Source organism: Chelonoidis abingdonii, chromosome 17 (genome assembly GCF_003597395.2).
Source record: "Chelonoidis abingdonii isolate Lonesome George chromosome 17, CheloAbing_2.0, whole genome shotgun sequence".
Lineage (NCBI taxonomy): Eukaryota > Metazoa > Chordata > Testudines > Testudinidae > Chelonoidis > Chelonoidis abingdonii.
Genome location: NC_133785.1, coordinates 13,503,934 through 13,526,243, shown reverse-complemented (window position 1 = coordinate 13,526,243; position 22,310 = coordinate 13,503,934). Strand labels below are relative to the sequence as shown.

The window sequence follows — 22,310 nt, the reverse complement described above, 5'->3', positions numbered from 1 at the left end:
CACCCGTCTGCCACCGGGAGGGTGAGAGGATGCTTGGATACTGCCTCTTCATCTGCTGCCGAGCATCATGTCTAGCCACGCATGCATCAGTCAGAATAGTGAGTGACATTAAAAGAAGTTCAATGAAACTTAGTTTCTTTTCCCTTTTCTTTTCAACATGTGGGGCGGGGGGATGTAAATTTGATACGAGGGCTATTCCCTCAACCATGTCCAGACATATGTGTTTGACCCCTACAGGCATTGGAGAGCTCACCCAATAGAATGCAAATACTTGTTTCAAGAATGCTAGTGTGGACTGTGAGATAGCTGGAGCACTCTAGTACCCCTCCTTCGCTTTCCCTCCATGAGCGTTCCATATTGAGTTCTCCGGCTTCCCGTTGACGCTTGGTTCACGCAGCACTTGTGTAGCCTGAAGATTTTTTTTTTCCAAACACTTTGCATTTCGCTCTTCTGTAACAGAGCTTGACTAAATAGAACAGAATTTGTCTCCCCATACAGCGATCAGCATCCTAGTATCTCCCGTGGCGGTCAAATGCTGGAGGCTCTTTTGGATTTTGGGACTGCCATCGCCACTCGTGTGATTCAGAGCTCCACGCTGGGGGCAAACCAGGAAAGAAAATCAAAGTTGCAGGGCTTTCTCCTGTTTACTGGCCACTGCAATCCGGAGTTCAGATTGCTGTCCAGAGCGCGTCACAGTTGGTGCACTGGATGATTACGCCGGAGGCCCGGTATACCGTCGATTGCTGGCCACACTAACCCTAATCCTAGATCTCTTTAGTAGTGATAATTTAGCCGACTATACTCTTATAGTACATCATACTCACGGTCTACACGCTCTGTAAAGGATTATACAGGGTCATCGAATTACAGTGACAAATCCGATTTAAAGAGCCCCTTCTATATCGATGTAAAGGGTCTTCACCGTAGTGTGGACGGGTACTCAGACGTCTAAATCAGTTTTAACGCTGCTTAAAATCGGTTTAAAACGTAGTGTAGACCAAGCCTATGTTTAAAATTGGCACCTTCTTACTCAACAGATCTATCCAATCTTACATATTCAGTCATATCCGCATTCAGCTAACTAACATATTTTTATTCTTTTTAGTCCTTCCTCACCACATTAAAGCCAAGACTTTCTAGTTTGAGAAAGAGTTGGTTATCAACACATCAAACAAATGTAAAAGATTTAACGGGCAGTTAAATTCTGATCCTTATACCTTGTGCAAGTCTTTCTACCAAAGACAATTGGGGGTCAAGACATTGAAGGTAAGCGGGAATAAAGTTCTGCACTTTCAAATTACATCAATATGCATGCGCAATATTACGTCGATAGATAAGGCTCAATTTAGTCATGTTCACGGAATCAGGTAACTCCTTCCAAAAATTCTGTGCTTCAGCCAGCACTGAGAGGGAGCTGGTGGGGTGGTACCCTGCTGCGGCCAGGGTGACGAGAGGTTGAGAATCGGCGGCATCTGCCACTCACGTGTGAAAACAAGGGAGGTTGCGAGATCCTTCGTGCCCATTGCAGCCACCTGATCCAGGGGCAGCAGGCGGAGACGCGCCTCGGTAAGAGCTCCTGGCAGCTCTGGACATGTAGAGAGGGAATCCCTTTGACAAGCTCTGCTGGAACACGTCGCGCGCCCTTGCGAGGAATGGTATTGGGGGTAGAAGAAGGGACACCACCTCCTCTTTCAGGGTAAGGCCAGGATTATGGGGAGTCCCAACCCATGGTCCAGCCTCATTAGAGCGGCTCTGCCTAGTGGCTCGCATAAATCATTGTTAAGCACTTCTAGACAGAACATGACCCCTGAGTTTCCATTTCATTAGGAGAAAAGGTGCGTTATTTGTTTAATAAAGGGAGAAACGCGCCATAATAGGGGTGGCATCCTCGGATTCTCCCAGCTCCCAGGTCGCAGTGCTGCTCAGGCTTCCCTCATTTTGTCATGGATGTTTTGTAGTAAAATGTCTAAGGTTGATGGACAAGCACTAGGCTTCCATTGGTGATATTTTTCATTTTTGCCATTCGACTGTCCCGTGACTTTTACGATTAAAAGCCATAATCAGGACAAAAACTTTAGCCTTTACCCATAGATCCTTCCTGTTCTCGTCTAGTGAAATACTTGAATGTCTGTGTTTGTTTCTATCTCGATGTTTGAGATAGTATACAACGGAACTCCATTACGTATTGACTTTCAGACCCCTTGAAGGCTAGGAAGTTACATAAATCACTTCATCCATTTACTTTACTGATGCAAATTTGATTCCTAACATCTTTTTAAGAAACAGCTATGACATTTTACACAGCACTTTTCAGAGTAGCATCACGAATAAAAAAAGAAAGTGGCCCCTGATTAGACCTGGAATATCCATCATACACAATGGGGGCCAGCATTGTTATTTCAAAATGAAGAGCATCATACAACAGATGTTAGGAAAAAAGACCTTTTGCAGAAGAGGGAGGTTAAGCTCTGTAGTATTATTTTTTTTTAATATGTTCCTTTTGGGCAATCTGCGTACCATTTTCGCGAAAGACATTTTGATTTGCTCATTGTAACAACTACCATTTGGATGGTCAGGGGGGCAAAACAGTTAATCCCGTTGACTCCTGTCTGCCAGAGTGATCTATGATTGTAGTGGCTTTGCTTGGGGAGTATGATATATTTTTTTTTTTAAGACAGCATGGAGGAGCAGTCTTCGAGGGGGAAGTGTTTAGTATCTCACAAAGGATGGCAAAATCACTAAAGCTGTCTTAGCGGTAGTTCATTAGAACATTGCTTCAACTTGTGAACCATAGTTTTAAAGATGAGATTTTATCACTTCTACATAATCAGCACTCTTCAATGAGGTAGGTATGAAATATGTGATTCAAAAAGACTCACTTGCTAGACTCGGTGTGGAGGGAAGATCTGAATACCTGGCACATGATTAAAATTGTATGTTTTTTAGAAGGGTTCATGAGTTAAGCTGCCTTAGAGGGATGAAGAACTCACTTTAATCAATAATTCAATGGGTACGCATGAGCAAGTTCACATCCTCTAACTTGCAGATTTAGTATGCAAGAGCGATCTAATGTGGTCCCAGAGAAAGTGCAAGATCAGAGGCGGAGAACAACCAAAACGCAAATAATATTGCTAGAAAGTAAATAACACCTGCATACAGTAGTCAAACCAGTATTGAATATCAATTAAAAAATTGTCTGTGCTCGCACAAAACGACAATATAATCTCCTGTCATGTTATCCTACAGAACCAAAAGCTAGAATTCTGATCAGGCTATTTTAGATCCAAGAGCATCTTTTCCAGCTTTCAAACTTATAAGATAATAATTACACATCTTGTCGATGAAATAATAATAATGCTTCTATCTAGAATGAATTTAAGGTTAGCCAATTACTACTTTTACTTAAAAGATGGTCTTTTAGGTTTGGTGATGAGCTGGTTAGTACTCTATCAGTTTAATATATTTTGTATTAACGCATTGGGTTTTCCTTTTTTTTTCTTTTTCGTTTTAATGTATCAATCTTTTTCTCTTCTTAACGTCATTTCTCATTATTCTGTCCCTCTATCACCATGTCTATTCTTCGCTTTTATTTTTCCATCTTTCCCCTGACAAATTTTGCTGGATCACCCCATTCCATTTTCAGAGAGTTGGGAGGTGTATGTTACATACTCCTGACTTTCTTACGGCTTCCTCACCACAGCTTCCCAAATCTGTTTCATGATGGCCATGGTCTTACGCATCTAGATTCAATCATACCAACATAAAACAAAATTAACTGAGGTAGCACAGGCTCTCACATATTCCTGCCCCTAGTATGGTGAGGTACCCATTCCACTTTCACCCGATCTAGGGTATTAGGCATTTCTATATGGTAACACTCTCTCTTCTCTCAACTCCAACAGAGTGCGCTCCTTGAAACGGTGATGCGTCAGAGACGCAAGTGAGAGAGAGGCAACACACTTAGGCTTGTGATTAGAGAATTGACGGGTGCCACCTGCGTGTCTCGCCATTCAAATAACAATATACTCTTAACTGCCCCACACATCCGTTCACGCAGTTCGCCTCGTGGCGGCCTCCACACCCATCAATGAGGACTAAGTCGTGGTTTCTCGGAAAACGGTGGTGGTGTGAATGACGTGCAAGATCAAGTAGGAATAGATCACCGACCAGCTTCTACCAAGAAGTTTTGACAGATCCCAATTAAAATTAAATAGAGCCAAGTTAATCTCACAAAAAACTACACAAATGAATACACTCAAAGAATTTGGAATTTTTCTTTGGATTTGTGAGCTTTAATACTCAGTCTGCTTTCTGTGAATATTCTACGTGAACAAGTTCAGTGGGCACTATTTAGAAAACAGCAAACTTTAAAGGACTGGAAAATAATAATTAGTTATTCGAAGATACACAAGTAAGTAAGATGGGGGAGAATTGACAAGATGTGAATTGAGTCAAAAGGAAAGGGAGTGTGCAGAAGCAGGAAGTGCTCACATCGCGAGGATGCCACTGATCAAAAGCTAGCCCTCATCACAGATTACAAGGAGAATAAGAGAACCACATTATAGGTGTCCTATCAAATATTAAAAATTTGGCTACAGCAATGTTGAGGATTTAAGGGTAGAACTGAGAGTGTACTCTTCAAAGTGCTTTGCCAAAATTTACCCGACCCAAAACTTATTCAAATACTAAATACATTCAAGAAAATGTAAGCTGCTTGGGGACAATTGTTAAAACAGGCTACATTCACTGATTAATAGTAATTATGTGGAGTGGCAACTTTTACCAAGGAGATGCACAAGCAACTGAGTACGTGAATATTTCTGGATCTTGTAGGTTTATCAGAGAAACAATTGCCTCAGGGTATCTGCACCAACTGTAAAATATAGCCTTATGTGGGATAAAATATAGTTCCTTTTTTCAAGTTTATGAATAGTGCCCTAAGCTTGGGCTATTTACCACGTCTTTCTTCTTTGTCATTCATTCCTATGTTCTTCTTGATTCTCATCCCAAGATAATTCTCAAAATCTCCTTTTTACTTAATAACCATTAAACTTGGGCACTATTTTTACTGTTATTTTCTCTCTATGGAGTCTATGAGGTCGTGCTAAGGATAATTTGGACAAGTATACTTGGATGTGATTATTTAACATTTATTTCACATACACACACTCATTCTACCACTGATTGAGATCCTATGTGCATATTAAAAACAAAATCATCCATGAATTAGTGGTCTCTTAGCAAGTTATTGCAAGAAAGGTTAAGTTTTATCATCCAAAATAAATCCTCGTCGGATTAGGAAAATCTGCCACAATACACTTTAATACTCATCCCGTGAATGGTCCTTATTATGCAAAAAAATAGTGCTGATATACTCTCTTGTGCCCTTGGAATAATGTGCTATGCATGTGAAATTTTTGTGATAGAAAGCTTTAAAGTCCAGTGTAGGTTTCTTCTAGATAACTCGCATTTGGTTTACTAGATTGTGCCCGGTGAATGCGCAAAAATTGAATTTAACTATACAACATGCAATTACTTTTTCACAGTACAACTTATATAATGGGTTACTAAAGGTTAGTGCAATGGTTAATGGTAAACCACCAAACGGAGGGTCTAGGTTTAGTTACAAAGAATTAGAGATAGGAATTTAATTAAATTGTTATCTTAACACTTACACTATTTCTCCCTAAGGTCGGAAGTATAATAATAGTGTATTTTAAAGCAAAACATTCCTCAATATTTGATTTCTCACCTTTGATAAATGTAAAGCAGTAATACAAGATTTTGACTTAGTGGATTCCTGGTTTTACTAGCTATTAGCAGCTGTGGCAACATATATACTACTAAAAAGCTATTTTAATGATGTATCCCAAGTTTTAGTAAAAGTGATGGATAAGTAGTTCCTAATAATAAAGTTGACTTTACTACCCCTTCAACCAAACTCTCTGTTATCCTCTTTGGTTGTCGGTTTGCTTTATTTTCTGACACCCATAATTAGTAAGTGGGATACCTAGCGGTTGGCTCTAACCAGCTATGTAATCCGCTGGCAGCGCTGCAAGACAGGTGTGTTACGCACTGAATAGACTGGCCCTAGCGGTCTCTGGCCGCCCGCGAGCGTACCTCATAGGGCTGCAGTATCTCTGCAGTTCCTGGCCTAATTGGCGCCAGCTGTGCTAGGTAAATCTCGGCCGTTGGGTTCACAGGAATGTGCTGGTCACAGTTCCAGGGAGGGGCTAGTCTGTTGGTGCCACAGCTGGGGTTGGGACCTGACAGAGCCTCTAGCTACGGGTCGGGCAGCTAGGGTGGCGCTCCCTTCCCACCCCCTTGCAGGGACTTGCTCCAGACCCAGAACACCCCTCCAAATGTCCTCCATGACCCCCTTACATGGCAAGCCCCGCAGTTTTAACGGCCCGGACTTCTGGACAAACATTTAATTTTGGTCAACTAGCTGTCAATTTTTACCATTAACTTGATAAATCAATACTAAGATCAAACTTTAATAAGAGAACGCTTAAGATTTGCAAGAGTGGGAATTCTTTAGAGCAGCGGTGGTGATGCGCGCATAAGCTGTAGCGCTATTGAGTCAGCATGCTCATGTTCAATGTCACAATACGCCGGTGGGTGGCAGTCCTGATGGCAGGCACTCTGACTCTCTGCCTCCACTATTGGATGCTCGCCGAGTTTATTTGGTGTCCCAATTTCTCTTAATTTACTCTAACTGCATCTGCAGTGCAGCTACTGTTAAATTTTACTCTCTGGGGGGGTGTTCTTTAAATCTTTGGCTGGCGCGCTTTCCACCACTCCTGAGCTGACGATTGTCTCTGCTAGCCGGCCCATCTAACAAGACCTCTCAACTTTCTGATGTCAAGGTCCTTGTCGACTCGCAGGAGAATCCGACTCTTAGCCTGATCTTACGTTGGTTTTCGGCTTTGAGTAGGTGTACAGAAAGCACAGCCATTGCTTTGTGTGTTTGTAGCTTATTTAAGCTCGTGCGATTCCTGGTTAAAAATTGCCAGGGCTAGTTGAGGGCGCAGATCCATGCTCTCACAGCGTAGGACCATTGTTTTGTCGCATGCACGTAACACAAGGATGCTGTCTTGTGTCGGCCCAAAAATTTCCATTGGTTTGGCTTGTCTGCGTTCGGCTCTGTTGCTGCCCCCCACCTCCTGATGCAATGTAGGGAGAAATATTGTGTAAATAAATTTGAGGATCAGTTGGTTGTAGTCCAGAATTCATCTCCCCCCACCACCTTGAATTGGCAACAGCATTTCGAAGCTCGGAAGGATATAGTTCTTGGCACTACGGATAGGTCTTGGGGCATGGGCGCTACCTGCCAACTATGGGAAGAGGGTGGTCATAGGGTAGCGTGCCGCACCTCTCATTGAACCCGCAAAGCCAGCTAGCTGAGGGCGCCCCTAGGCGCCCATACGCCAGGCCGGCATTCGCACGGCCCCAGCTGTTGGCCACAGGAGTAGCCCCTCCTGGAGCGTGTGGGACCGTGCACTTCGGTTGGCCCGAAATCCTCGATTTCGGGGAACACTCCTTCACTATTAAAAGGCCAAAGTTTGGAAAACGGGCGGATTGTATAAGCCAAAGAACTACACTCGTATGATTTCTGCTTGGGTGCCCTTGCTGCGGAAGGGGCAGTCCTTAGTTCGTGCTCTCTTTGGCTAAAATTGCCTCTGGCGGCTAGGCGTGGCTACGTCCCAAGCTGTCTCATACCCCCATACTCCTCGCTCTGACTGTCTCTGGCGAGGCAGCCCCTGTTCCAGCTGCGAGGCCCAGACTTGTCAACAACAGTGTTTAGGAAGAGGCCAGCACGTGCGCTCTGTCCGACACTAGTGTGTAAATGAGGAGGGAGCTGTGGAGGGTCCCAACAGTTGAAGGTGTCGTCCGGTTAGGAAGCTAAAACAAACAAACAAAACCAAAGGGTACAGTGAATGCCCCAGGATTTTATAGTGTGAAGAGAGGGTGACTAGAAACTGTCGCTCTTTTTATATGGGAACATTCCCTTCCAGGCTTTTACTAATTCGTGTGCGGATTACTCATAAGGTAGTAATCTCCCATACAAATCTTGAATCAAGCATCTCTACGGCTCTTTTTCTCCATCTGGATCCCTGTGCTGTGAAGGGTACCGGTCTTTGGTTTACAGTAGTTTTAATAACTGAGGTCCCAGCTTGTAAGTAATGAGAGAATCCTATCAGAAATGATCCACCCTGCATCTAACCTGAGCTCTTTAGGTATTAAGGTAGAGAAATCCAAATTTTTGGAGGGAATGTTTTCGCTTTAAATAAATATCCCTTGCTAGACGAAAATGTTGGTTAATAAAACATATTTTTTACTTAAATATGTTTTTTGTATTTGTGGTAGTGAGGGTGTGCCGGAGGCCAATACCGTCGATTTGCGGCCACACTAACCCTAATCCGATATGGTAATACCGATTTTAGCACTACTCCTCTCGTTGGGGAAAGAATACAGAAACCGATTTAAAGAGCCCTTTATATCGATGTAAAGGGCTTCGTAGTGTGGACGGGTACAGCGTTAAATCAGTTTAACGCTGCTAAAATCGGTTTAAACACGTAGTGTAGACCAAGCCTATGTTAAAATGGCACCTTCTTACTCAACAGATCTACTCCTTACATATTCAGTCATATCCGCTTCAGCAACTAACAATATTTTTATTACTTTTTAGTCCTCCTCACCACATAAAGCCAAGACTTCTGTTGAGAAAGGAGTTGGTATCACATCAACAAAATTGTTAACAAGATTTAAAGGGCAGTAAATTCTGTCCTTAGCTACCCTTGTGCAAGCCTACCAAAGACAATGGGGAGTCACAGACATAAGTAAGGGGAATAAATTCTGCCTTCAAATACATCTGTGCAATTTACTCATAGATAAGGCTGCAATTTAGTCACATAGGTCACGGAATCTATAACTTCCAAAAACTTCTGTGACTTCAGCCAGCACTGAGAGGGAGCTGTGGGGTACCCTGCTGGCCCAGGTGACAGGACCCCCTGCCACTCCGGGAAACAGGGGAGATCTTCTGCCATTGCCAGCCACCCCGGGCAGCAGGGGAGACTCCAGAGCTCCTGGCAGCTGCTGGCAGTAGGGGGAATCCCTGCAGCTCTGGGCCCTTGCGGGAGGCAGGGGGAGCCCCGCAGCTCAGGGCTGCCAGCGGAGGGGGCACCTGGATCTCCCAGCCCAGGCGCAGCTGCTCAGGCTCCCCATTTTGTCATGGATATTTTTAGTAAAAGTCAGGGACAAGTCACAGGCTTCCGTGAATTTTTCATTATTGCCCATGACTTGTCCCTGACTTTTACGAAAAATATCAGGACAAAATCTTAGCCTTACCCATAGATCCTTTTCCATTAATAGTCTGTGCATCAGCAGGAAAGAACTCAGTTTGACTTTCAGACCCCTGAAGGGCTAGAAGTTACATAAATCAACTTTTCCATTTACTTACTGAGCAAATTTGATCCTAACATCTTTAAGAAACAGCAGACATTTTTACACAGCCACTTTTCAGAGTAGCATCACGATAAAAAAAGAAAGTGGCCCTGATTAGACCTGGAAAAATCCATCATACACAATGGCCAGCATTGTTATTTCAAAATGAAGAGCATCTATACCAACAGTGTAGGAAACAGACCTATTTGCAGAGAGGAGGTTAAAGCTCTTGTATATTATTTTTAAATATGTTCTTTTGGGCAATCTGGTACATTTCAAAGACATTTGATTTGCTCATTTAAAAACTACCATTGAGAGCCAGGGGACAAAAGTAATCCCTGGCAGAGATGATTTAGCAGCATTCAGGGAGTGTAGAATTCAAGGCAAATCACTAAGCCTAGCCAATTTGAATGCTGTTGTAGCACTTAAGAGGATTGATACAGCACTCCTCAATGGGATATATGTGATCAAAAACTCACTGCTAGACTCGGGAAACTGAACTGGCACTCAATTAGGTGTCCATAACAAGTTCATGTAGCAGCAAGGGAAAGAACCTGATCATACTTCAAAATTACAGTCATACAACATCCACTCTGAAGAGCGATCTAAATTGCCCAGAGAAAGAAAAGGACAAAAACAAAACAAATGAAAAACACCAAGTAGAATTACAAATAAAAATGTAGACAACACAAATAATTCCAGTCATGTATCTACAAAACCAAAAGTAAATTGACAGCTATTTTAAGACCAAACATCTTTCAGTCAAACTTAAAGAGATATATAACATCTGTCATGGAAATAATAAAATACCTTCTAAATGAATTAAGTTAAATTCACTAACAAAGTTGTATGGTGAGGGTTTTATTTTATTTTTTTAAGCAGTTTTCCTTTTTTTCTTTTTCGTTTATCACATGCTTTTCTCTTCTACTATTCTCACATATTCTGTCCCTCTATCACCATGCTATTCTTCCTTTTTATTTTTTCCATCTCCCCTACAATTTTGCTGGATCTCCAGCGTATACTCTCTTCCTTACGGCTTCCTCACCACACTTCCCAAATCTGTTTCATGACAGGCTTCCATCTGCTCTCATCTCCAACCTTTAACTGGGTAGCACAGGCTCTCCATCTCCTCCCATGAGTGGTGGTACCCATCCACTTCCACCTCAGGGTAGGATCATGTCCTCTTCTCTCTCTTCAACTCCAACAGGCTCAGAGAGAGAGAGAGAGAAACACACTAGGACAACTAGAGAGGTGCCACCTCTCTCGCCCACAACCCTACTGCCACACATCCTTCACAAGCCTCCATCTCCAACAATCAATGAGGGGTGGGTTCTGAAAACTATTGCTGCTGAGGATGAAGCTAGTGAGGAAGACAACCTCTAAAGTGCAACCCAATAAATTAATAGAGCCAAGTTAATCTCACAAAAAACACACAATGAATACATCAAAAATGGAATTTTCTTTGGATTTGTTGAGCTTTATCTCAGTCTGCTTTCTGTGAATATTCTAGTGAACAAGTTCAGTGGCACTATTTAGAAACAGCAAACTTTAACTGAATAATAGAAAACAGTCATAGAATGCAAATTGACAGAGATAGCAAAAGGAAAATTGTAAATTCAAGCATGTACATAGGGACCTGATCAAAAGCTACCCTCATCCAATCAGGGAAAAGAAACCACATCTTATGTGTCCTATCAAAATTAAACACATTTGAATTTAGAATACTGAATACTCTCAAAGTGCTTGCCAAAATTTACCGACCAAAAATTATTCAAATACTAAATACATTCAAGAAAATTGTAAGCTGCTTGGGGACAATCTGTAAATAAAGGCTACATTCACTGAATAAATTATTCAGTGTGAATTATTTCTGGAGCTTTATCAAACAAATTGCCTCAGGGCGCACACTGTAAAATATAGCCTATGGGTAAAAATAGTTCCTTCAGTTATGAATATTGCCCTAAGCTTTGGGCTATTTACCACAGTCTTTCTGTCTTGTTCATTCATCCATGTTCATTCTGCATTCATCACCAAGATATTCAAATCCCTGTTTTCAATAACCAGTTATAACTTGGGCACTATTTTACTGTTATTTTCTCCTTGGAGCTAGCGAATATTTGTATACTATATTCATATTCACATACACACACACACATACCCCTCATATCCTATGTGCATATAAAAACAAAATCATCCTAATAGTGTCTCTTAGCAGTTTCAAAGATTGATATAAAAATCATCTGTGGAAAAATCCATACTGTATTGTAAATGTTTATTAAATGCAAATGCTGATATTTTGCTCCTTGGAAAATGTGTCTATGCATGTGAAATTTTGTGATAGAAAGCTTTAAAGTCCCAGGTTTCTCTAGATAAACTCCATTGGTTTACTGGTGCGTGAATGCGCAAAAATTGAATTACTATACAACAGCAATTACTTTTCACAGTACAACTATAATGGGAATCAGTTCTGCAATGAACACCACGCAGCTATACAAAGAAAAAAATTTAATAAAAATTGTTTTATTTAACACATTTTCTCCTAGTCAAGGATATTTATTTTAAAGCAAAACATTCCTCAATATTTGATTTCTCACCTTATAAATGTAAAGCAGGAATCATTTTGATAGGATTCTGTTTACTTACAGTGGAACTTTAATACTAAAAAGCTATTTAATGATGTATCCCAAGTTTTAGTAAAAGCTGATGGAATGTTCCCTAATAATAAAGTTGACTTTACTACCCTTCACAAACTCTCTGTATCCTCTTTGGTTTGTTTGTTTGTTTATTTTCTACTACCCATAATAGTGGTGGGCAACCTGCGGCCCAACAGGGTAATCCGCTGGCAGGCTGCAAGACAGTTTGTTTACACTGACTGCCCACAGGCCTGGCCGCCCGCAGCTCCTAGTGGCTGCAGTTCGCCGTTCCTGGCCAATGGGAGCTGCAGAAATCGGCGTGGGTCACAGGAATGTGCTGGTCACAGCTCCAGGAGGGGGCTAAGTCTGTGGCCACAGCTGGGGGCGGGACCAGGGACAGAGCCTCAGCTACGGGGTCGGCAGCTAGGTGGCGCTCCCTTCCCACCCCCTGTGCAGGCTTGCCCAGACCCCAGACACACCCCTCCAAATGTTCCTCCATGACCCCCTACAGGGGCAAGCCCCGCAGTTTGGGGACTTCTGACAAACATTAAATTTGGCCAACTAGCTGCAATTTTACCATAACTTGATAAATCAATACAAGATCACCTAAAGGAAACCTAAGATTGCAAGAGTGGGATTCCTGGGAGGAAGTGGGCTTGTTAGACATGGTCAGCTGCTCTAAGTTTGACCATCAAAGGGGTTGCAGCTGAGGCACTTGCTATTTCCCTTTGCATTGCTGCCAGTTTATAGCTTGCTACCCATATTCCCTCTCTTACAATTGAATTAAACTGCATCCTGCAGCTGCAGCTACTGTTAAATTTTACTCCTGGGGGAATTCTGTGCCACTGGACAATGGAGAATTTGTAAAGAAATTAATGTTATGTGCAGAATTATCTCCCCCCACCACCTTGCCACAGAAATGGACTACATAGCTGCTGGCTACCATTAGGGTGCGCTGAACCAAGCAAAGCCCCAGGGCCACCCAGAGGATTCAGGGGGCCTGGGGCAAAGAAATTTCGGGGAACCTTCCATAAAAAAAAGTTGTAATACTATAGAATACTATATTCTCTTGGGGGCCCCTGCAGGGCCTGGGGCAAATTGCCCCACTTCCCCCCTTCCCCCTGGGCAGCCCTGCAGAGCCCAGCTTGCAAATAGAAGACACTGCCCTGGGGAAGAGGAGGGAGCTGGAGGGTTCCCAACAGCTGAAGTTCCCGGCATGCCCAGAAGGAAGGAGACGGCGTGCAGGAATCTCCATACAAATCTTGAACTCAGCATCAGGCTCTTTTCTCCATCTGGATCCCTGTGCTGTGAAGGGTACAGGGTACAAGTATCTGGGCTGTGGGGGCACCTCACACCTGGGCTCAGGATGGGTAGGAGGTGTGGGTGTATGGTTGTCCTGATGGGCTCTTGGGAGGGGAGAGGGCATAGAAACAGGAACTGGGCTGTCGTAAGGGTTTCTTTAAGTCTCTACTCCTAGAGGAATATTTTTGTGTCTGTATTGTTACAGACATAGTTGCTTATAGGTATTTTGAAATGAATTACCAAAATAATTGAAACTGGTGTGATTATGTTATTTTGACAAATATAATATGCATAATTTTAAAATATCGTGCGCATAATTTTTACTTTTTTGGCGCAGAATTCCCCCAGGAGTAAAATTTGCAAGACTCTAGAAGTTACTACACAACCTACACTGGCTTGACTGGAAAATTAAACCTTTATTGAATTGCCCAATACATTTGTCCCATTTGTATAGGCAGTAAGATTTTTCCCAGCCTGACTGTAGATGACTTTGAGATACACTAGAACAGTGGTTCTCAACAAGGGGTTCCCATGCCCCTAGGGATATGCAGAGGTCTTCCAGGGGGTATGTCAACTCATCCAGATATTTGCCTAGTTTTACAACAGGGTATAGATAAAACACTACTGAAGTCAGTCCTGCTTTTGGGGGCTTTTCCTTATATAGGAACCTATTACCCCTCCTCCCCTCACCCCTGTGCTTATTTTTTACAGTACAAACTAAAATTTCACACAGACAAGGATTTGTTTATACTGCTTTATATATTATACACTGAAATGTAATTACAATATTTATATTCGAATGGATTTATTTTATAATTATATGGCAAAAAAGAAAAAGGAAGCCATTTTTCAGTAATAGTGTGCTCTTTTGTATTTTGTACTTTTGTATTTTGATGTCTGATTTTGTAAGCAAGTAGCTGTTAAGTGAAGTGAAACTTGGGGGTAAGAAAGACAAATCAGACTCCTGAATGGGATACAGCAGTCTGGAAAGGCTGAGAACCACTGCACTAGAATGTGTTCTTCACTATTATAAATAGGGTGACCAGATGTCCTAATTTTATAGGGAGAGTCCTGATTTTGGGGACTTTTTCTTATATAGGAACCTATTACCCCCCCCCCCCCACTGTCATTTTTTTTTTTTTACACTTGCTACCTGGTCACTCTAATTATAAAGACAATTAAAAATGAGCAGTATTGTATCAGTTCCACTTAGTTTCATTTCAACTTAAGCACTGTACAACAATTTTTACAACAAAATTACTAAATCTTAACCCAACTACCAACTATTGCATTAATCATCCGGGATATATTAGTTAATGAGAACATCCTTAACTACAGCAACCATACATTAATGTTAACTAGATCTAGAATTATTTGTAAATTTTCAGCATAATAAACAAAGTTACCTATAAAAACGTACCTCACCAAGTAGATGACAAAAGGTTTAGAACTTTTGGTTTCCCATTTACTTTACACATCTGACAGCATGAAAATAGGACTTTTCTGTGATAGGATAATTGCATACTGAAGAGTAATTCAAGTAGTGGATGAGTATGATAAAAATCACACTGAATCAACTAATCACTATAAAAAGTGATGAGAAAGAAAGATAAAATCAAGCCAGAATATAAAAGGAGGAAAAATGTTCAACACTGATAAGTAGCTGAGAACAAGCTGATGCTTTGAAAAAAAATCTGAATGACTTTACATTACTCTATTTCTGTATTTTCAAGTTTTATCAGGACCTATTTCGCACAGATTTAACAGTCTACATTCCTAGGATTTTCTGAATGATGACTGCCTCCGATCACTGTTTCTGCTGAATGCTGAAAATATGCTGTTTGAAATAATTATGATGTGCCAGTCACTTGAAATACTATTTCAATCAAAATGTAGTTTTTTGGCAGAGATGACTACTTGCAGTTAATTCAATAAGTAATTAGGACTGTATCAAATTGTGGTACCATTAGAGCAGCAACATTGTATAAATATTTTGATTTTGAACCCTGTTGATGGATGCCCCAATTATGTTGGATGGGGGGAATTCCGCAGTGTTTCCCTTATATTGGGGTTTACTGGCTTATGAGTGTCTGAGCTCTAGAAGTTAATATTTTGGCTGCAATTTTGAAATTTAGGTTTTGGAATGAGCATTGATCTTTGGCATAGGTTCTTCTTATACCGGTTTCTTATTAATCTAAACCTTTCAGAGGTGGTGTGCCAAGTCTTCAATCATTTACTCTAATTTAAGAATTCGTGTGCCAGTAATATATGTTACTGTTTTTAGAAGGTCTCTTTCTATAAGTCTATCATATATAACTAAACTATTGTTGTATGTAAAGTAAATAAGGTTTTTAAAATGTTTAAGAAGCTTCATTTAAAATTAACTTAAAATGCAGAGCCCCCCGGACCGGTGGCCAAGACCCGGGCAGCGTGAGTGCCACCGAAAATCAGCCAATGTGCCGCCTTTGGCACACATGCCATAGGTTGCCTACCCTTGATCTAAATAAATATCAGAATCCTGCAAGATTTACATTAAAAAAACATTATTCCAGGGTCAGTTAAATGCAGCATGCTTTTTGTCTCAAGTGGAAGCATACAGAAGATGAGCTAACTGTAGATTTGCTGCACAAGATATAAGTTGTGTAGAACTAGCATTGTACCACAGGATTTCAGAGCTTTTCAAGAAGTATAACTGGCAAACTGCCATCCTTCATATTATAAATGTATTATTATAACTTCAAAAACATAGCATTCACTAAGCCTCAGCAGGAATAAGCATCTTATTCATCCCTCTAACTGTCACCTCAAAATAGCCAAGGTGGCTACAAGTTACGTAACTGTTTCGGTAAAGCTATTATCTTGCAATCAGAACTAGGCAGATTTTCAATAATAATAAAACCAAAACCAAATTTGGAAGTGCAAATTTTTTTTTCTTAAAGATTAAGGAAACAAGACATATGTGTATTGGGAACTCTGGGTTCTAGACACCTTTTATTGCACCAAAGCCTCTTCTCACCACACTGTATTCATGTTTTAATTTCATAGAATTCTGGCAGACCGTTACTCAGAGCAATGCATTATGGTCCACATAAAACATTATTTCTTAGATATCAAGACCATGTCTATAAAAGGAGCCAAAACATTTCTAAATACCATGCAAATTCAAATTAGAGATCATGCACTGCAGTGCTGTGACTGAGACACCAACTGCTCTTTCCTACTGATTCCCCATTCCTGTAAATAGACATTGTCTTTCTTTGTAGTTTGTGACTCACTGTTAGCTACAAATGTCAGTGCTGCACTGAAGTGCTTTAGTGGAGCTCTCTTGATGCTTTTTTCCACATTTCCTGATCTCAAAGTAGTACTCTTTCTGCTAGGAAATAAGGAAACTGATCCCTTCACAGTCAATATTGTGCAGCTCCCTGCAGAAGATGTTCAAGTGCAGGTTCTGCTTCAAAAACGGGCAGTAAAAACAGCATTGTGGGGTATCATGTATATTATCTCTCAGAGCCTGTCTGTCAAGTGTGCTCAGTTTATAGGTTAAAAGGCATTTTATTTTACAGTCAACCCATAAAACTCAACCTTGAATCTGGACGTCTTGCAGAATTCTTTACTTTTTCTGATCATGCACAAGAAAAACAGTTCTACAGGTCAAATTTTGCCTACAGTCAGACCAGTGAAACCCCAGTGTCTTCAACTGCTGCTTTCAGTGACACTTCTGGAATCGCAGGACCTTCAGTGCATTGATGTGGACAGCGGCAAAATGAGGACAAAATGCATAGAATTTAGTGGCAGACCACAACTTTTATTAAACTTTATCACAAGGGAGGGGAGCTACCCACCCACCACCGATACTCTCCTATACTAGCCATTTAATTGGTTCCAGTGCGGGGCACCTTACCTGTAATGTGGGGTAGTGTCTCCTCAGCTTACCTGCATGACTCAGCTCTCTCTGAGTCCTAGCACCCTCTGTCCCTGAAGGAGACAGAGGGTGCAGCAGAGCAAGGACCTCAGCCTGAGAGGACCACAAAGTTTCACCCTATCACCTGAGCCCAAGGCCCATCACCAAAATTCCAGGTCTTTTACCTCCATTAACTGCACAGGAAATTAGCCACACAGGGCACCAGTGACTATCTTTGTCACTCCACACACATAACCACACCGCACTCCTCCCGTATCAATTCCTGCCCAATACAGATCCTCATAACTGTTCCCAAACTTCATTGCACCATGACCTCCTTCTGACAACAAAAATTACTACATGACCTCAGGCGGGAAGGCAGGACTTGAGCCTGGCTGCCCTCAGGCCTCAGCTTCAGCCCTGAGCCCCAGCAAGTCTCACGTTAGCCCTGGTAACCCCATTAAAATGGGGTCCTGACCCACAGTTTGAGAACCACTGAGTGTACCCCTATGTCAGCACCTCCATTTAACAAATGTACACAATCAACTTGGAAAACTTGTGGCCAATTGTAACAGATACTCCTGTGCTGTACCACTGAACCCCCTATGTCCAGGAATATCTTGGTGACCTATCTATTCACTTTCACCCATCTTCTTTTACATCCTGAGGAGGAGCTACCTTTTGTCCCTTGCTGAGGGTCTCTGTCCCTTGGCTCTGGGACTGACCCCCTTTCACCGCTGGCCCCAGCAATTTCCCCTACCCATGTATGCAGGTGGCTGGCATTTTGCACATGTATAAGTGAACGGAAGTTAACAATTGTTGATGATAGCCAAGAAGAAACAGAATACAGCTCACTCTCTCAGCTGTGTGGATTGTGCAAAGCTAACCGGAATCAAAAGTGGTAAAAACATTTATTTTTTTCACTAAAATCAGCATATATGACTCTGAAAACACAAATTGCCACTCCACCCTTTATAAACATTGCAGTGGAAAGGAGTTTCAGCAATATGAGACAAGCAGAAAATTATGTACAGTAGACACATTTGCCAGCCTTTGTTACACATTTACCACAGATGGGGGGGAGGAGCATCAGATTGTTCAATCAAGGGAGATTAAACTAGGCAGATCCCTTCAAATATTATTTTTATTGTTCTACAAGATACTGCAATTAATTCTGCTTTGGTTTGGTTTTGTTAATATACAGATATAGGTATACCATTATTTTATCAGCAAACACGACACTAAGAATATTTGTAATAAACTGGTACTCAAAGCTTGCCACATATGCAAAGCTTTTCGATGATTATCATAGATAAATGCACTGCCAAATTTATCTAATGATGGTATAATCAACATTCATCTACTTCTGAGAGCTGGACCTTAAAAAGACTTCCAAAGTCTTTGGATACTTTTTACACCATCACCTTCAATTACCATGGATACAACATTCTAAGTTACTGGCACATTTTGTACAACTGCACAAAATATTAAAGCAAAATAATCTGCTACTTACCCGTACAGCTTCAGACTTTTTATGAAACATTTCTTCCATACTTTTTGCTAGCTTTTTCACAAGCTGAAGGCCATCAATTTCTTCTATTGAAACATCCTTCTCGTATTCTTTGTATTTCTGCAAGAAAGTAGAATTGTAAAAGGAAGTTACTTGAAATTCTGACAACTTGTAACTTGATGCACACTCCATTTTTTCTGGCTTTTGTACATTTCCTTGGTATTCAGTTGGCTACTGGAGGGCTAGTTAATGCAAAAACACTTTACTGAGATGGATCTGTTAGATCCAGAACGCCAACGGTGACAAATAGAATGAAATATATTCATCCTTTCCACTGTGAGGAAAGGAACCAAAACTGCTCAAACATACATAACAGCAAATGGTATAAACAAAAAGACCTTATTTTAAACTAGCGATATGTCCCTAGTCCCCTCAAGTTTTAGGTCCCCAGAGCTAGCCTCCTTCAACTAAAATTAAACAGAATTTGAATAATCTAACTATTCTTAGGCCCTGATTCAGAAAACCATGTCAGCATGTGCTTAACTGTATATACATGCATACAGCTACCCCTAAACAGCAAAGTACCCTTTCACAGGAACAAATGAGGACAAATCCTACTTTTTGGTCTCTTCTCTCTTCAATGCATGTGTATGCACAAGTAACTCTTGGTAGCATGAATAAAAATTAGACAGGTATGGAGAGACAAATACATCCCAAAAGCATGTCAGCCATTCATTTCCGGCTTCCTTTTGTTCTTTTCTGATGTCAACATTTTGAATTTTATTTCTGTACCGGTGTTTACAATAATAATAAAACAACTGTATTTTCTTTGGGATCAGTCCTGAAGATGGTAGCGTATTCCTCTCCCACCATGAATAATCCCATTATAGTCAATACATTCAGCCATAAAGGTTTTCATCATCAGGCTATAGTTTTGTAATCTGACTCCCTCTCTCTAAAGGTTTACTCTTGCTGGCTATGAATGAAGTAATTGGCAAAATTCCTATTATGGCAAGAGGAATACGATAGTATGTAATGAGGGATGAAGCCATCAAATTTAATATCATGATACATCCTTTTCATATTATTAATTATATTTAATTATTCTAGAGAATTATTTTATTCCAATTCCATAGCTTCATCAGGAACAGAAGCAAGCATATCATTAATTATTATTATTATTATTATAGGGGCCTCCACGAACAGATAAGTCATGTGAGGTTCCTGCTCTGAGGCGTTTACCATCAAAGTTCATTTAAGATACTAGGAGGATGCATAGGAGTTACAGTAATAAGATACACAACTACTTATCAAAGACATGCGAGCATCATGGTGGGACACTTTAATAAATAAACACTAATGAGAAATCTGTTTATATATGAGAAATATATGAACACTTACTGTTGAATATTATTTTTTTTAATGCTAGATCATATTATAGGGACAAATATGAACCAAAATCCCTGATCTGAGGAGCTCACATTCAAAGTGAAGAAAGGCAATATCATTTGGCTTGTGGTTATGTTCCACTACAAATTAGTGTTTTTTAAATCTCTACATACTCCATGCACCATTCTTAAGCTCAGGCACTACCAGTAAAAGTTAAGACTTTTCAAAATTAGCAAATTAATGCTCTGATTGGGCAAACACTTAAGCATGTGCACAACTTTACTCATATGAATAGTCCTATTTAACATTCACATGCCCACTCACAGTAAGCAAATTCTTCCAGGAAATCTCATTGTAAGAGTTATGCTCCCTGGTTCAGGAAACAGAAGTGCTATCATGTGACTAAAAGCTAAGCATTGCAGCTCAAAGTTGATATTTTCAATTTTGACCACCAAGCTATAAAATGTACAATAGACATGGCACATGCTTCTTGCAGCCCTGATTCAGAAAAGTTCTTAAGTGAGTGCTTAAGTCCCTCTGACTTAAATAGATGCTTAAGTGCTCTTCTGAATCAAGGACATAACCAGATGTTTACATATTTTCAGTACCATACTCCCCAGTTACTGCATCATAAGATGACAAAATCTACTAAGCTAGAGTATCTTCTTAAAGACAGTGCACTCACCACAGCTCAACATGGCATCCTTGTCCAGCTGGCAGGAAGCAAAAAGTTGTTGCCCTATTAAAGATTCCACCCTACAGTCATAATACAGGGGGAAAGTTTACAGGGAGCAGGAAAGAGCTGGGGGGAGGGCAGGGAGCACTACCCTACCACCAAGAGAGTGGCAGGTATTTATACCCTGGGCAGCACCAGAGAAGCCCTCTTTTATCTGGATCAGGCTGGCAGAGAAATACTGAGCTACAGTATGCTACAGAATTCTAAATATTTCCATAGTAACCTAATGGAAAAGAGACAAACTAAAACAAATAATGACGACAAAGAGTCCTGTGGCACCTTATAGACTAACAGACTATAGACTTATAGACTAACAGACTACAGACTGATAGACTATAGAAATTTCCAGAGGCAGGTATAAATATGCAGGCAAGAATCAGTCTATTTATACCTGTCTCTGGAAATTTCCACCACATGCATCTGACGAAGTGGGTATTCACCCATGAAAGCTTATGCTCCAATACATCTGTTAGTCTATAAGGTGCCACAGGACTCTTTGTCACAATGTCGTAATTTGTCCCAGTTGCAAATAAGTTTTATCTTGTTTAATACTAAAAGGTGAATAAACAGTTAATTTGTTACAAAATATTTGACAAGTGTTTGACTATTTCTGCTTATGGAATGCTGCAAACAAAACAAAGTTTTATTGAATTTATTCAACTTCATCCTATTTATTTTATTCAATTTATTAATTATTTTATTTTTGGCGATTCTTCTCTTATTCTATAATTAGGTCAAAATTCAAAATCCCAAATAGAAGATTTTTAAACAGTTTCCCTAGTCACATAAAAATGACATGAAATTGACTGACTTAGGGAATGAAAACAATTAGCATAACACTTTACAATCAGGTTTCTTGGAATTCAGTTTCTGAGACATTTGAGTTTATGAGCCCAAAATATCGTTTTCTGTGACCATTCATGCCAGGAAAGGTGAACTGCACAAGTGTTCATACTAAAGAAACGTGAAAAGGAAGTAAACGCAGCTGAAGTGAATTAAAGTAAACATTCAAACCAATATCTGCAGATTTTTTGGTAGCATTTATTTTTGTTTGCAATCATATAAAATCATTTTCCATTTCTAATGTCAACATTCTTGCAAAAAGAGTAATCAATGCCTGAAAGAAAAGCAAGCTGGGGGACAATACAATATATACTATGATTGTTTTGTGCCCCAAGGCAACTGTTTAATCACTCTCTGAAGACCTATCTACACTAAGAAGGGGGTTTTTAGGTTTCCCATCATTGGTAACACCAGTTCAACTCCACTGGTGTTAGCACAGTTAGTCTGAGGGAAGACTGAATGCCACAAGTATTTTAAACACCATATTGAGACTCCAGAGAAAGTACAACAATGAAAAAAAGTTGATAATACTTGAATTCAGGTAGATCT

At 40.6% G+C, this 22,310-nt stretch overlaps 1 protein-coding gene across 4 annotated transcripts in view; it reads right to left on the bottom strand.

Annotated features, from left to right (window-relative positions):
• CACNA2D3 (calcium voltage-gated channel auxiliary subunit alpha2delta 3) overlaps positions 1 to 22,310 on the bottom strand; it is a 733,714-nt gene that overhangs the window by 561,540 nt on the left and 149,864 nt on the right. For all 4 annotated transcript variants that reach the window (XR_004375600.1, XM_032794295.1, XM_075073101.1 and 1 more), the window contains exon 3: positions 18,797 to 18,913. Coding sequence is in view for 3 of the 4 variants with exons in the window: in XM_032794295.1 (XP_032650186.1) it covers positions 18,797 to 18,913 (117 nt within the window). In the remaining variant the exon portion in view is untranslated. The remainder of the gene's footprint in view (positions 1 to 18,796; positions 18,914 to 22,310) is intronic.